Below are 15,575 nucleotides of genomic sequence, written 5' to 3'. Positions count from 1 at the left end.
GTGTTTAGGTCTGGGGGGTTAGTAGCCAATGGCTACTAGCCCTGAGGGTGGGTACACCCTCTTTGTGCCTCTTCCCAAGGGGAGGGGGTCACAATCCTAACCCTATTGGGGGAATCCTCCATCTGCAAGATGGAGGATTTCTAAAAGTTAGAGTCACCTCAGCTCAGGACACCTTAGGGGCTGTCCTGACTGGCCAGTGACTCCTCCTTGTTGCTTTCTTTGTTCCCTCCAGCCTTGCCGCCAAAAGTGGGGGCCGTGGCCGGAGGGGGCGGGCAACTCCACTAAGCTGGAGTGCCCTGCTGGGCTGTGACAAAGGGGTGAGCCTTTGAGGCTCACCGCCAGGTGTCACAGTTCCTGCCTGGGGGAGGTGTTAGCATCTCCACCCAGTGCAGGCTTTGTTACTGGCCTCAGAGTGACAAAGGCACTCTCCCCATGGGGCCAGCAACATGTCTCTGGTGTGGCAGGCTGCTGGAACTAGTCAGCCTACACAGACAGTCGGTTAAGTTTCAGGGGGCACCTCTAAGGTGCCCCCTGGGGTGTATTTTGCAATAAAATGTACACTGGCATCAGTGTGCATTTATTGTGCTGAGAAGTTTGATACCAAACTTCCCAGTTTTCAGTGTAGCCATTATGGTGCTGTGGAGTTCGTGTTTGACAGACTCCCAGACCATATACTCTTATGGCTACCCTGCACTTACAATGTCTAAGGTTTGGTTTAGACACTGTAGGGGGTACCATGCTCATGCACTGGTACCCTCACCTATGGTATAGTGCACCCTGCCTTAGGGCTGCAAGGCCTGCTAGAGGGGTGTCTTACCTATACTGCATAGGCAGTGAGAGGCTGGCATGGCACCCAGAGGGGAGTGCCATGTCGACTTACTCGTTTTGTCCTCACTAGCACACACAAGCTGGCAAGCAGTGTGTCTGTGCTGAGTGAGAGGTCTCCAGGGTGGCATAAGACATGCTGCAGCCCTTAGAGACCTTCCTTGGCATCAGGGCCCTTGGTACTAGAAGTACCAGTTACAAGGGACTTATCTGGATGCCAGGGTCTGCCAATTGTGGATACAAAAGTACAGGTTAGGGAAAGAACACTGGTGCTGGGGCCTGGTTAGCAGGCCTCAGCACACTTTCAATTGTAAACATAGCATCAGCAAAGGCAAAAAGTCAGGGGGCAACCATGCCAAGGAGGCATTTCCTTACACTTATAAATTCACTACACCATATCATCCACAAACTAATGGCCTTGTTGAGAGATTCAACAAGACATTAAAGGGCATGATCATGGGGCTCCCAGAAAAACTCAAAAGGAGATGGGATGTCCTCCTGCCATGTCTGCTTTTCGCTTACAGAGAGGTGCCTCAGAAGGGAGTAGGGTTCTCACCCTTTGAACTTCTGTTTGGCCACCCTGTAAGGGGACCACTTGCTCTTGTTAAAGAAGGCTGGGAGAGACCTCTTCATGAGCCTAAACAAGACATAGTGGACTATGTACTTGGCCTTCGCTCAAGAATGGCAGAGTACATGGAAAAGGCAAGTAAAAACCTTGAGGCCAGCCAACAGCTCCAGAAGTTTTGGTATGACGAAAAGGCTGCAATGGTTGAATTTCAACCAGGGCCGAAAGTCTGGGTTTTGGAGCCTGTGGCTCCCAGGGCACTTCAGGACAGATGGAGTGGCCCTTACCCAATCCTGGAAAAGAAGAGTCAGGTCACCTACCTGGTGGACCTAGGCACAAGCAGGAGACCCAAGAGGGTGATCCATGTAAACCGCCTAAAACTCTTCCATGATAGGGCTGATGTGAATCTGTTGATGGTAACAGATGAGGACCAGGAAGCTGAGAGTGAGCCTCTCCCTGATCTCCTCTCATCAGACCCTAAAGATGGCTCAGTGGATGGAGTGATCTATTCAGACACCCTCTCTGGCCAACAGCAATCTGATTGTAGGAAGGTCCTGCAACAGTTTGCTGAGCTCTTTTCCTTAACCCCTGGTCAGACACACCTGTGTACCCATGATGTGGACACAGGAGACAGCATGCCTGTCAAAAACAAAATCTTCAGACAGTCTGATCAAGTTAAGGAAAGCATCAAGGTGGAAGTCCACAAGATGCTGGAATTGGGAGTAATTGGGCACTCTGACAGCCCCTGGGCTAGCCCAGTGGTCTTAGTCCCCAAACCTCACACCAAAGATGGAAAGAGAGAGATGAGGTTTTGTGTGGACTACAGAGGTCTTAATTCTGTCACCAAGACAGATGCCCATCCCATTCCTAGAGCTGACGAGCTGATTGACAAATTAGGTGCTGCCAAATTCTTAAGTACCTTTGACTTAACAGCAGGGTACTGGCAAATCAAAATGGCACCTGGAGCAAAAGAGAAAACCGCATTCTCCACACCTGATGGGCATTATCAGTTTACTGTTATGCCCTTTGGTTTAAAGAATGCCCCTGCCACCTTCCAAAGGTTGGTGAATCAAGTCCTTGCTGGGTTGGAGTCCTTTAGTGCAGCTTATCTTGATGATATTGCTGTCTTTAGCTCCAACTGGCAGGATCACCTGGTCCACCTGAAGAAGGTTTTGAAGGCTCTGCAATCAGCAGGTCTCTCTATCAAGGCCTCCAAATGCCAGATAGGGCAGGGAACTGTGGTTTAGTTGGGACACCTTGTAGGTGCAGGCCAAGTTCAGCCACTCCAGCCTAAGATCCAGACTATTCTGGACTGGGCAGCTCCAAAAACCCAGACTCAAGTCAGGGCATTCCTTGGCTTGACTGGGTACTATAGGAGGTTTGTGAAGGGATATGGATCCATTGTGACAGCCCTCACAGAACTCGCCTCCAAGAAAATGCCCAAGAAAGTAAACTGGACTGTAGAATGCCAACAGGCCTTTGACACCCTGAAACAAGCTATGTGCACAGCACCAGTTCTAAAAGCTCCAGATTACTCCAAGCAATTCATTGTGCAAACAGATGCCTCTGAACATGGGATAGGGGCAGTTTTGTCCCAAACAAATGATGATGGCCTTGACCAGCCTGTTGCTTTCATTAGCAGGAGGTTACTCCCCAGGGAGCAGCGTTGGAGTGCCATTGAGAGGGAGGCCTTTGCTGTGGTTTGGTCCCTGAAAAAGCTGAGACCATACCTCTTTGGTACTCACTTTGTAGTTCAAACCGACCACAGACCTCTCAGATGGCTGATGCAAATGAAAGGTGAAAATCGAAAACTGTTGAGGTGGTCCATCTCCCTACAGGGAATGGACTTTATAGTGGAACACAGACCTGGGACTGCCCATGCCAATGCAGATGGCCTTTCCAGGTTCTTCCACTTAGAAAATGAAGACTCTCTTGGGAAAGGTTAGTCTCATCCTCTTTCGTTTGGGGGGGGGGGGTTGTGTAAGGAAATGCCTCCTTGGCATAGTTACCCCCTGACTTTTTGCCTTTGCTGATATGTTTTGAATTGAAAGTGTGCTGAGGCCTGCTAACCAGGCCCCAGCACCAGTGTTCTTTCCCTAACCTGTACTTTTGTATCCACAATTGGCACACCCTGGCATCCAGGTAAGTCCCTTGTAACTGGTACCTCTGGTACCAAGGGCCCTGATGCCAGGGAAGGTCTCTAAGGGCTGCAGCATGTCTTATGCCACCCTGGAGACCCCTCACTCAGCACAGACACACTGCTTGCCAGCTTGTGTGTGCTGGTGAGAACAAAATGAGTAAGTCGACATGGCACTCCCCTCAGGGTGCCATGCCAGCCTCTCACTGCCTATGCCAGTATAGATAAGTCACCCCTCTAGCAGGCCTTACAGCCCTAAGGCAGGGTGCACTATACCATAGGTGAGGGCACCAGTGCATGAGCACTGTGCCCCTACAGTGTCTAAGCAAAACCTTAGACATTGTAAGTGCAGGGTAGCCATAAGAGTATATGGTCTGGGAGTCTGTCAAACACGAACTCCACAGCACCATAATGGCTACACTGAAAACTGGGAAGTTTGGTATCAAACTTCTCAGCACAATAAATGCACACTGATGCCAGTGTACATTTTATTGCAAAATACACCCCAGAGGGCACCTTAGAGGTGCCCCCTGAAACCTTAACCGACTATCTGTGTAGGCTGACTGGTTCCAGCAGCCTGCCACAACCGAGACATGTTGCTGGTCCCATGGGGAGAGTGCCTTTGTCACTCTGAGGCCAGTAACAAAGTCTGCACTGGGTGGAGATGCTAACACCTCCCCCAGGCAGGAGCTGTAACACCTGGCGGTGAGCCTCAAAGGCTCACCCCCTTTGTTCCAGCACCACAGGGCACTCCAGCTAGTGGAGTTGCCCGCCCCCTCCGGCCACAGCCCCACTTTTGGCGGCAAGGCCGGGGGAAATAATGAGAATAACAAGGAGGAGTCACTGGCCAGTCAGGACAGCCCCTAAGGTGTCCTGAGCTGAAGTGACTCTAACTTAGAAATCCTCCATCTTGCAGATGGAGGATTCCCCCAATAGGATTAGGGATGTGACCCCCTCCCCTTGGGAGGAGGCACAAAGAGGGTGTACCCACCCTCAGGGCTAGTAGCCATTGGCTACTAACCCCCCAGACCTAAACACGCCCTTAAATTCAGTATTTAAGGGCTTCCCTGAACCTAAGAATTTAGATTCCTGAAACTACAAGAAGGACTGCTGAGCTGAAAAACCCCTGCAGAAGAAGAACAGAAGACACCAACTGCTTTGGCCCCAGTCTTACCGGCCTGTCTCCTGCCTTCCAAAGAAACCTGCTCCAGCGACGCTTTCCAAAGGACCAGCGACCTCTGAATCCTCAGAGGACTGCCCTGCTTCAAGAAAGACAAGAAACTCCAGAGGACAGCGGCACTGCTCCAAAAGACCTGCAACTTTGTTTCAAAGGAGCAGATTTAAAGACCCCTGCAACTCCCCGCAAGAAGCGTGAGACTTGCAACACTGCACCCGGCGACCCCGACTCGGCTGGTGGAGAACCAACACCTCAGGGAGGACCCTCCGGTGACTCCGAGTCCGTGAGTAACCAAAGTTGTCCCCCCTGAGCCCCCACAGCGACGCCTGCAGAGGGAATCCCGAGGCTCCCCCTGACCGCGACTGCCTGAACCTAAAGTCCCGACGGCTGGAAAAGACACTGCACCCGCAGCCCCCAGCACCTGAAGGAACGGAACTTCTGTGCAGGAGTGACCCCCAGGAGGCCCTCTCCCTTGCCCAGGTGGTGGCTACCCCGAGGAGCCCTCCCCTTGCCTGCCTGCACCCCTGAAGAGACCCCTTGGTCTCCCATTGAAATCTACAGAGAACCCGACGCTTGTTTGCACACCGCACCCGGCCGCCCCCGCGCTGCTGAGGGTGTACTTTCTGTGTGGACTTGTGTCCCCCCCGGTGCCCTACAAAACCCCCCTGGTCTGCCCTCCGAAGACGCGGGTACTTACCTGCTGGCAGACTGGAACCGGGGCACCCCCTTCTCTCCATTGAAGCCTATGTGTTTTGGGCACCTCTTTGACCTCTGCACCTGACCGGCCCTGAACTGCTGGTGTGGTAACTTTGGGGTTGCTCTGAACCCCCAACGGTGGGCTACCTTGAACCCAAAACTGTGACCTGTAAGTGATTTACTTACCTGCTAAAAATAACAATACTTTACCTCCCCCAGGAACTGTGAAAATTGCACTGTGTCCACTTTTAAAACCGCTATTTGTGTTTTATGTGAAAAGTATATATGCTACTGTAATTATTCAAAGTTCCTAAAGTACTTACCTGCAATACCTTTCAAATGAGATATTACATGTAGAATTTGAACCTGTAGTTCTTAAAATAAACTAAGAAAAGATATTTTTCTATAACAAAACCTATTGGCTGGATTTGTCTCTGAGTGTGTGTTCCTCATTTATTGCCTGTGTGTATGTACAACAAATGCTTAACACTACTCCTTGGATAAGCCTACTGCTCGACCACACTACCACAAAATAGAGCATTAGTATTATCTCTTTTTGCCACTATCTTACCTCTAAGGGGAACCCTTGGACTCTGTGCATGCTATTCCTTACTTTGAAATAGCACATACAGAGCCAACTTCCTACAACCTTGTCTAAATAAAGCCATACTGGTGCCAGTATTGGATTTATTATGACATTCACCCAGAGGGCACCGTTGAGATGCCCCCTAAAAACCTACTGGTCCTCTAGTGCTCTGGCAGACTGGTATCGACCAGCCTACCACCTCATATGAATTTCTGGCCCCCAGGAGGTGAGAGCCCACACTCTCAAAGGCCAGAAACAGTGCCTGCACTGGAGGAAGGTGTTCTCACCTCCTCCAGCAGGATGACTAGTGAAGCTGCATACCAAGGCCAGCGACTTCAAAGACTCTGCTGCCTTTGATATGTGACCCCAGCTTCCCCCAGACATGGGGGATGCCACTCCATGCCCTGAGGCCCATTTGGCACCAGGACAGGCAGGAGATTAACTATGCAAGTAAGCGTGTGGCACTACCAGGCTAGCCACGCCCCTAAGGTGAACTGCCTGATGTGCCCCACGAAGGAAGGGTTCCACAATCTTCTTGTTGGTGGAACTAGGAACTCTGGGACAGGGTTATTCACACTCCCCACAGGAAGTGGTCATATAGGTGGTGTAGTCACCCCAGGGTTAAGCAGCCCATTGGGTACTTACACTACACTCCCCTAAACACCGCTAAATTGAGTATTTACCAGGAACTTAGATTCACTCTACTACAAAGAGAAGAAAGACCAAGAAGAGCCAAAGACTCAAGAACTGTGGACCCGCTGAGTACTTAGCACAGAACCCTGCCTGTCTACTCATGTCCTGACAATTGCAAAGACCCGACTCATCCTGCAGCTGTGCATCCCCCTAGAGCCTCGGAGGACTGCCAGCCCTTCACCCCCCAGTCAGCATTTCCCTTTGAGTGAAGGAGCCACTTCCCTGCACCAATCGCGACTGTCCGGTTTTGCTGACTATCGGGTCCACTGAGGGAGTATATTGTCATGAGCAGGATCTCAGATGTCCAGGAGTGCAGCCCCGTTGACCTAGCCTGTCTTCGAGATGCTGAGCCTGCCTGGAGCCTTCCTGCACAACACCCGGAGCACCCCAGTCAGTTGCAAGCACCAAGGCTTTTTAGTGTCCAAGACTGGCACCAACACCGCTAAGACCGCCGTATAGAAGAGGGGTATCAGCATCACCAAGAGTGGCCCTGCTGTCTTGTTTTCCCCCATCACCAGGTCCACCCCAAGAACTGAGAGCCTCTAACACCAGTGACCCACTGGAAAAAAACACCTCTGCACCCAAGCCCCATAGACCGAGTCCAAGATAACCAGCAGTGCTCCCTGGCCACAAAGACCCTCATGAACGGAGCCCTCCTTTGGGTTCAGCCAGATTTGTCACCCAGTCCCCACTTGCAATCCTTTTCTTACAGGTACTGCTCTCATTGACTTCAGCTTGTAGTGTCCAAGGCTACCACCGCAAGGAGCACCTTTCCAGTCGGACACACCAGGGAAGGTAACCCGAAACTGCTAGTGGGTCTAATGACTTTGGCCCCTAAAGTCCAGATGAACAGTCCTGTAAGTCATTGACAAGTGACCCTGTGCAGTGTATGTTCTCCCCATAGGATACCATTACCACGTTCGAGGCTCATGCCTCGTGTAAGAATGTGCCTCTTTTTGTTATGGTTACCCCCATTTTTGTCTGGTACATGATGTGATTTCGATTGAAAGGGCACCGAGTTCCTGCTAACCAGGTTCCCAGTGCCAGATCTCTTTTCCAAAACTGTACAATTGTTCCCAAATTGGCAAATCCTTTAGCACCCTTTGTAAGTCCCTAGTAAATGGTACCCCTTGTACCTACGGCCTGAGGTACTAATAGGGTCCCAAAGGGCTGCAGCACAAATTGTGCCACCCTATAGGACCCCTCATCAAGCATATGCCAGGCTGCTGTTGCAGGCTGTGTCTTGGTGCAGACAAAAGTGAAAACATGACGTGTCACACATCCCTGTGTGCCATGTCCCCTACCACTGCATGTAATATTTATAAGTCACCCAACAGCGGGCCTGACGGCCCTCTGCCACATATTACATTTGAGGGCATACCTGCATGACCAAATATGCCCCTGTGCTGGTCAGTTCCATTACTGCCATTGCAAGTGACCAGAGAAGCCATTTTAAATCATGTACTGGACACTGGTGAAAACGAGTTCCCCACCTACATGATGACTTCACTGAAAATAGGGATGTTTGGTATCAAACGTCTCCTTTTGATAAACCCACACTGATTCCAGTGATGAGTTTATCAACACATGCAACTAGAGGGCACCTTAGAGGTGCCCCCTGAAAACCTGCCAGCCTCTGGTATGCTTGCTGACTGATTTCTGCCAGCCTGTCACCCGGGATACTGTTCGGACCTCCTAGGGTGAGAGCATTCTGCCAGATCAAAAGCCTGTCCGGGAAGAGGGTATAACACCCACTCCCACAGGATGACCTGCTGATTAGCCTTCCTAAGGGCGGCAAGCCTCAAAAGGCTGCTGCCTCTAGAATTTGCGAATCTTGCAACACCTCACAGAAAAAGAACCTGACCCCCTTCTCCAGAGCCCCCTTTGGCACCTGGACAGGCAGGAAAATTAGCTAGTCAGGTAGGCGTGTCAACCTCAGGCTAGTACCACCCCTAAGTGGGCTAACCCGAGGTGAACACGATTTTTCAGAGGTAACCATCTTTGTGATGGCATACCTAGGATTTATGGGACCGGGTTATGCCTACAGGAAATGGTCATATAGGGGGCGTGGTGACCCCAAGTATCAATAGGCATTGGCTACTACCACACACTCCCCTAATGCCCCTAAATTCCCCTGGCACCATAGAAGCAGATCCTGGCGACCTAGGAAGAACAAAGACACTGAAGAGCCACAAAGGCACAGAGGAGAGAAGAAACAGCTAACCTGATACCAACCCGCCGGCCTATATGTATCCCTCGTCAAAAACTGTGCCAAAGTTGACTTGTCCTGCAGCTGTTGACTCCAAAAACCTAGGAGGACTGTCTGCCTTTGCTAAAGACCCAAGATCTCTCATGAACAGCGGACCTGTTCTACAAACTCCAAAGAAAGGACTCTGAGACCTCCGGAACCACCAAAACCCGACATCTGAAGCCACCACTACACCCGTCACCTCCGGCCAGAGTTGAAGTGAGCCACTGGTGTCAACAAGGTCCCTCAGCCATCGAGAGTACAAGTCCATTGTGGTTTCACCCCTCGTGGACTCCCCGACGACACCTACAGCCTCTGCACACATGCCCCCTCTACCACGACTCCTCCTGTAAGAGAAACCAGACGCCTAAAGACACCTCTGCATCCATCACCCCTCAGCTGTGGAGAAGAGGACCAAAGGTGTTCCCCTGTACCCTAGCATCGTGAGGCCTGAGCCCCGCTGTTGGTTAAGCCCGACTGACTTCCTAGCTCGAGCCTGCAGCCTCTTTCCACAGAGACTGATCTCCATTGAAATGCATTGGTCTTCCGGTGCTGTTTTGCACCCTTCACCTGGCTGCCCTATATGCCGCTGGTGGTGTACTGCTGGTGCTACCTTGGACCTTGCCCACCACTCACCTTAACTCCTAGAGATTGGTTTTGTAAGTTGCTGTACTATACCTGTTTGCAGAACTTGTTCTTCTTTCCATAGGATAACATTGCAGAACTCAGAAATTGCACTTAGTGCTCACTTTTCAAAGTAAAAATAAATGTATATTTAAAAACGTACTTACCATAACGATTTATCTCTCATGCCTAAACATATATAAAAATACTTCCTATTTTTATAAATTGGTGTGGATCTCCTTTTTGAGTCGTGACTCATTTATAGACTAATGTGTGTATTTGTAGATGTCTTGCACTCCTCTGTGTTAAGCCTAAGGCTGCTCGACCACACTACCCCCTAATAGAGCTCTTTGGAATTGCATAGCAAGACCATGTCCACTCATAAGGGATTCCCAGGCGTCTTTACACTGTATATCTAGGTATTGATTTATCACATAAAGATCCAGCTACCTACACCCCAAATCTGACAGCTGTATTTTTTAAGTGTTGAAATTTCGATGTCTCAAAGTACTTACCTGATCTTGAAGATCCTGGTGTATAAATTAAGATAAAAATCTGTGATTTTACACAATTTGTCTTGAGTTTCTTCTTGAATGTCTCTCATTTATTGACTGTGTGCAACAATTACGTAGCTCTACCCTCTGATAAGCCTAAACTGCTTGTCCAAACTACCACAAAATAGAGCATTTAAGGTTATTACTTTAACCTCTGTCAGCCAATAAGGGTCACCTGTACTATCTGCATAGTGTACCTCTGCATTGGTACACTGCATAGATAGCCAGCTTCATACAAAGAGACATGGGTATGTGAATGCAAGAGACTTGGAGGCCAATTTATATATGGGCGAACGGCCTGTTGTTCCACAAGTAGGACTCTGTCCCCTGGTGGATGGACCGCCCACCAAATTTATAAATGACCGCCAGGCAGGCGTTATTTATAACGCATTATCCATTACAGTGGTTCTTGTCCGTGCACTTCACTGTTTGTTGCTGGGTTGCATCATGCACCCTCTGCCCCAAACCGTGTTCTTTTTTATTTGCAAAAAGAAAATCCAGTTTTGGGATTTACTTTTTCAAAAGAAAAAATGTAATCCTTCCCTTGCCTTCAGGGTCCTCTCCCATGGCGAGGGGAGCATTGTTACTATTTTACTAGTCTCTCAACCCTAAGGTGTGTCTGGCGGTGACAGACAGTAAACAAAAGAAGAAAAAAATAAAATGCCTATATACGTCTACCCATTCTGATTATGTGAGTGGACATTGGACATATAGCCATTTCTCCAACGTCCCTTACTCCGCTGGGGAAGTTTGGCAATGGCAGTGATTGAGTAATCACCGTCATAGCCAAACTTAAATTCCCTTTTGTAAAGAAATGGCTCCCTGTTGCAGTTACCCCCCACTTTTTGCCTGATACTGATGCTGACTTGACTGGGAAGTGTGCTGGGACCCTGCTAACCAGGCCCCAGCACCAGTGTTCTTTCACCTAAAATGTACGATTGTTTACACAATTGGCACAACCCTGGCACCCAGGTAAGTCCCTTGTAACTGGTACCCCTGGTACCAAGGGCCCTGATGCCAGGGAAGGTCTCTAAGGGCTGCAGCATGTCTTATGCCACCCTAGGGGCCCCTCACCCAGCACAGACACACTGCTTGCCAGCTTGTGTGTGCTGGTGGGGAGAAAATGAGTAAGTCGACATGGCACTCCCCTCAGGGTGCCATGCCAACCTCACACTGCCTATGGCATAGGTAAGTCACCCCTCTAGCAGGCCTTCCAGCCCTAAGGCAGGGTGCACTATACCACATGTGAGGGCATAGGTGCATGAGCACTATGCCCCTACAGTGTCTAAGCAAAACCTTAGACATTGTAAGTGCAGGGTAGCCATAAGAGTCTATGGTCTGGGAGTCTGTCAAAAACGAACTCCACAGCTCCATAATGGTAACACTGAATACTGGGAAGTTTGGTACCAAACTTCTCAGAATAATAAACCCACACTGATGCCAGTGTTGGATTTATTAAAAAATGCACACAGAGGGCATCTTAGAGATGCCCCCTGTATTTTACCCAGTCAGTGCAGGACTGACTGGTCTGTGCCAGCCTGCTGCTGAGAGACGAGTTTGACCCCATGTGATGAGGGCCTTTGTGCTCTCTGAGGACAGAAACAAAAGACTGATCTGGGTGGAGGTGCTTCACACCTCCCCCCTGCAGGAACTGTAAGACCTAGCAGTGAGCCTCAAAGGCTCAGGCTTCGTGTTACAATGCCCCAGGGCACTCCAGCTAGTGGAGATGCCCGCCCCCTGGACACAGCCCCCACTTTTGGTGGCAAGTCCAGGAGAGATAATGAGAAAAACAAGGAGGAGTCACTGGCCAGTCAGGACAGCCCCTAAGGTGTCCTGAGCTGAGGTGACTCTGACTTTTAGAAAGCCTCCATCTTGATTTTGGAGGATTCCCCCAATAGGAATAGGGATGTGCCCCCCTCCCCTCAGGGAGGAGGCACAAAGAGGGTGTAGCCACCCTCAAGGACAGTAGCCATTGGCTACTGCCCTCCCAGACCTAAACACACCCCTAAATTCAGTATTTAGGGGCTCCCCAGAACCTAGGAACTCCGATTCCTGCAACCTAAGAAGAAGAGGACTGCTAAGCTGAAAAACCCTGCAGAGAAGATGGAGACAGCAACTGCCTTGGCCCAAGCTCTACCGGCCTGTCTCCCCACTTGTAAAGACACTGCTCCAGCGACGCTTTCCCCAGGGACCAGCGAACTCTGAATCCTCAGAGGACTGCCCTGCTCTAGAAGGACCAAGAACTCCAGAGGACAGCGGCTCTGTTCACCCAAGACTGCAACTTTGTTACAAAGGAGCAACTTGAAAACAACTTGCGTTTCCCGCCGGAAGCGTGAGACTTGCTACTCTGCACCCGACGCCCCCGGCTCGACTTGTGGAGAACAATTACTTCAGGGAGGACTCCCCAGCGACTGCGAGACAGTGAGTAGGCAGAGTTGCCCCCCCCCTGACCCCCACAGCGACGCCTGCAGAGGGAATCCCGAGGCTCCACCTGACCGCGACTGCCTGTTCCTCAGATCCCGATGCCTGGTAAAGCCTCTGCACCCGCAGCCCCAGGAACTGAAGGATCCGAACTCCAGTGCAGGAGTGACCCCCAGGAGGCCCTCTCCCTTGCCCAGGTGGTGGCTACCCCGAGGAGCCGCCCCCTTGCCTGCCTGCATCGCTGAAGAGACCCCTTGGTCTCCCATTGAAACCTATTGAAAACCCGACGTGTGTTTGCACACTGCACCCGGCCGCCCCGTGCTGCTGAGGGTGTACTTTCTGTGCTGACTTGTGTCCCCCCCGGTGCCCTACAAAACCCCCCTGGTCTGCCCTCCGAAAACGTGGGTACTTACCTGCTGGCAGACTGGAACCGGGGCACCCCCTTCTCCATTGAAGCCTATGCGTTTTGGGCACCACTTTGACCTCTGCACCTGACCGGCCCTGAGCTGCTGGTGTGGTAACTTTGGGGTTGCTCCGAACCCCCAACGGTGGGCTACCTTGGACCCAAACTTGAACCCCGTAGGTGGTTTACTTACCTGCAAAAACTAACAAACTCTTACTCCCCCCAGGAACTGTTGAAAATTGCACTGTCTAGTTTTAAAATAGCTATATGTGATTTATGTGAAAACTGTATATGCTATTTTGCTAATTCAAAGTTCCTAAAGTACCTACCTGCAATACCTTTCATTTGAAGTATTACATGTAAATCTTGAACCTGTGGTTCTTAAAATAAACTAAGAAAATATATTTTTCTATACAAAAACCTATTGGCCTGGAATTGTCTTTGAGTGTGTGTTCCTCATTTATTGTGTGTGTACAACAAATGCTTAGCACTACTCCTTTGATAAGCCTACTGCTCGACCACACTACCACAAAATAGAGCATTAGAATTATCTCCTTTTGCCACTATCTTACCTCTAAGGGGAACCCTTGGACTCTGTGCACACTATTCCTTACTTTGAAATAGTGCATACAGAACCAACTTCCTACACCTTTGCATCAAAATCGAGCAGTTGGACCTTTATCATGCCAGTACGTAGCGTTGCAACGGAGTATAATACCGCCAATGTAAAAATACCACCTTAGTTTCCTCAAGTTCTAGTTTACTTTCGCAAACTTTAGGTGGGCTAACTTTCCCACCTTTGAGGAGCATAGGCATATGCGTTCTCAAGTTACCAAAATATTAAATTAACACTGGAATTTCAGCTAATCCAGCAGATCCTTTTCAAGAGCAGTCAGTTGAACTCTGTTATCAGCAGCCATTGAGACTTGTTGATAGATCCCAAACTGGAGCATTGGCGCGGTCAATGACTCTGCTTTTACAAGACAAAGGGTGTAAACTTGCCAAATAGATTTTATCATTGTCAGTGACTTTGACACTTGTAAGACTCTAAATTCAACCTGCGTCCCACAGAATGACCTTACTGGGGAGCACTCGTGCATTATGCTGAAGACACTGAACGAGGATGAGGATACTGAACAGGAACCTTGGCTAACCGCTTTCTGGAAAGGTAATCATTGCAGCCATGTACTTATTTCTGCACGGAGTGTTAGCATTTGTTAGTGCTTAACCCCTTGGCATTTGAAGACCCTTCTGATATGAGCTCTTGTTTAATAGCAGTATGATGTTTTAATGTCTTACTGTTCTTTCATACCTTGCGAGTAGCCTTTGTTTGTAGCATGAGAGATTGCGAAGTATCATTGCGTGGTGTGTGCTTCTGTGCGCTTAGAGACACAGTGTGACGGTCCCTAGCTAGGAAATCTTAATAACTCATTGAGACATAATATATAACACCATTGTCCTTCCAAAAAACATTTTTATAACTAAGGCTCTAGTTTACATGGCAGGCTCACAAATGCTACAGACTGCCTCCCCCTGCCGAGCGGCAGGCTGGCGTTTTATGAAGTTGCAGACCTACCAAAATATTTCCTATGCATTTGAAGAAATGTGCAGCTAGTGGCAGAATTTCTGTTTCCTTTTGTGCTACAAACGAATAACTTTAATGTATGTTAGGACACATGTTTCTGTGTGTGTTCAGGCTTGCCTATACCGGTTTTTTGCCCATTTACCCACATAAAATACACACAGACTTTCTCCTGTTAGTAATATAAAGAGATTTTCAGTCCCCTTATATGTCCACCCAATCCTACCAGGACATCCTCATCTCAAAGGCCATGCACACTTTGTATTCTTTTTAAGATTTCACTAATTGAGAATTAGTACTGTGTATTTCCTCAAATCCATGCTAGAGAGTCATCAGGCAAAAGAAGTCCTATATTGTATGGCCAGATTCAGCAAGTGGCAGTCTTTTTGCTTTGAAAGGTTTACAGCCTTTACAAGCACATCATTTTGAATGCTACTGTTGATTAACTGGGGTATACAGGTACCCTCTGTGTTAACTTTTCGGTGAAGTCAAGCTAACCATTTAATTTCCTATAATTCCCATTTAATAAGAGCATTCCTTGCCAAACAAAGTTATCTTCTGTTAAGAGAAGAAAACATTTCTTTGCTCTGCCAGTGTTTACATATTGTTGGGGCTTCATCTAAACAAAATGAAAAAATAAAAAATGTGTAATGAAGGCCTATTTGAGATACCTGGGGTTGCCTCATCTATAAAGTGTTGACATACAAGTACCCTTACATATGATATGTCTGTTTTTGTCACTCGTAGACTTCAGGCGGCGGTTCCTGTCACTGCTTTCATATCAGTTCAGTAGTTTCTCTCCTGCTCTAGCGCTTAACCTTCTTCAGAACAAGAATGTCAAGAAGTCAATGTCTTCCGGTGAGTGCACATATTTACCACTTATTTCTTGAATTAGCAGTAGACTTTTCTTGAAGTTAATTTACGAGTTGTTGAATACATTTGTTTGTTTGTACATTTTAGTGACTTCCTTTAACAGTGTTTGGAGCAAATGAAATTACATTAAAGGATTGAACCTTTAAATTAACCAATGTTGCAATTCATCTCTGTAGGAAGTTGGCTCTGTA

The 15,575-nt window shown here is 48.8% G+C and overlaps 1 protein-coding gene across 4 annotated transcripts in view; it reads left to right on the top strand.

Annotated features, from left to right (window-relative positions):
* The window catches only part of NAT10 (N-acetyltransferase 10), a 326,800-nt gene that overhangs the window by 253,376 nt on the left and 57,849 nt on the right, over positions 1 to 15,575 (top strand). For all 4 annotated transcript variants that reach the window (XM_069221852.1, XM_069221854.1, XM_069221853.1 and 1 more), the window contains exons 22-23: positions 14,001 to 14,097; positions 15,259 to 15,369. In XM_069221852.1, the coding sequence (XP_069077953.1) occupies positions 14,001 to 14,097; positions 15,259 to 15,369 (208 nt within the window). The remainder of the gene's footprint in view (positions 1 to 14,000; positions 14,098 to 15,258; positions 15,370 to 15,575) is intronic.

This window comes from Pleurodeles waltl, chromosome 3_1 (genome assembly GCF_031143425.1).
Source record: "Pleurodeles waltl isolate 20211129_DDA chromosome 3_1, aPleWal1.hap1.20221129, whole genome shotgun sequence".
Lineage (NCBI taxonomy): Eukaryota > Metazoa > Chordata > Amphibia > Caudata > Salamandridae > Pleurodeles > Pleurodeles waltl.
Note: the sequence above shows the minus strand (reverse complement) of the source record. Positions and strands in the feature narration are given on the sequence as shown.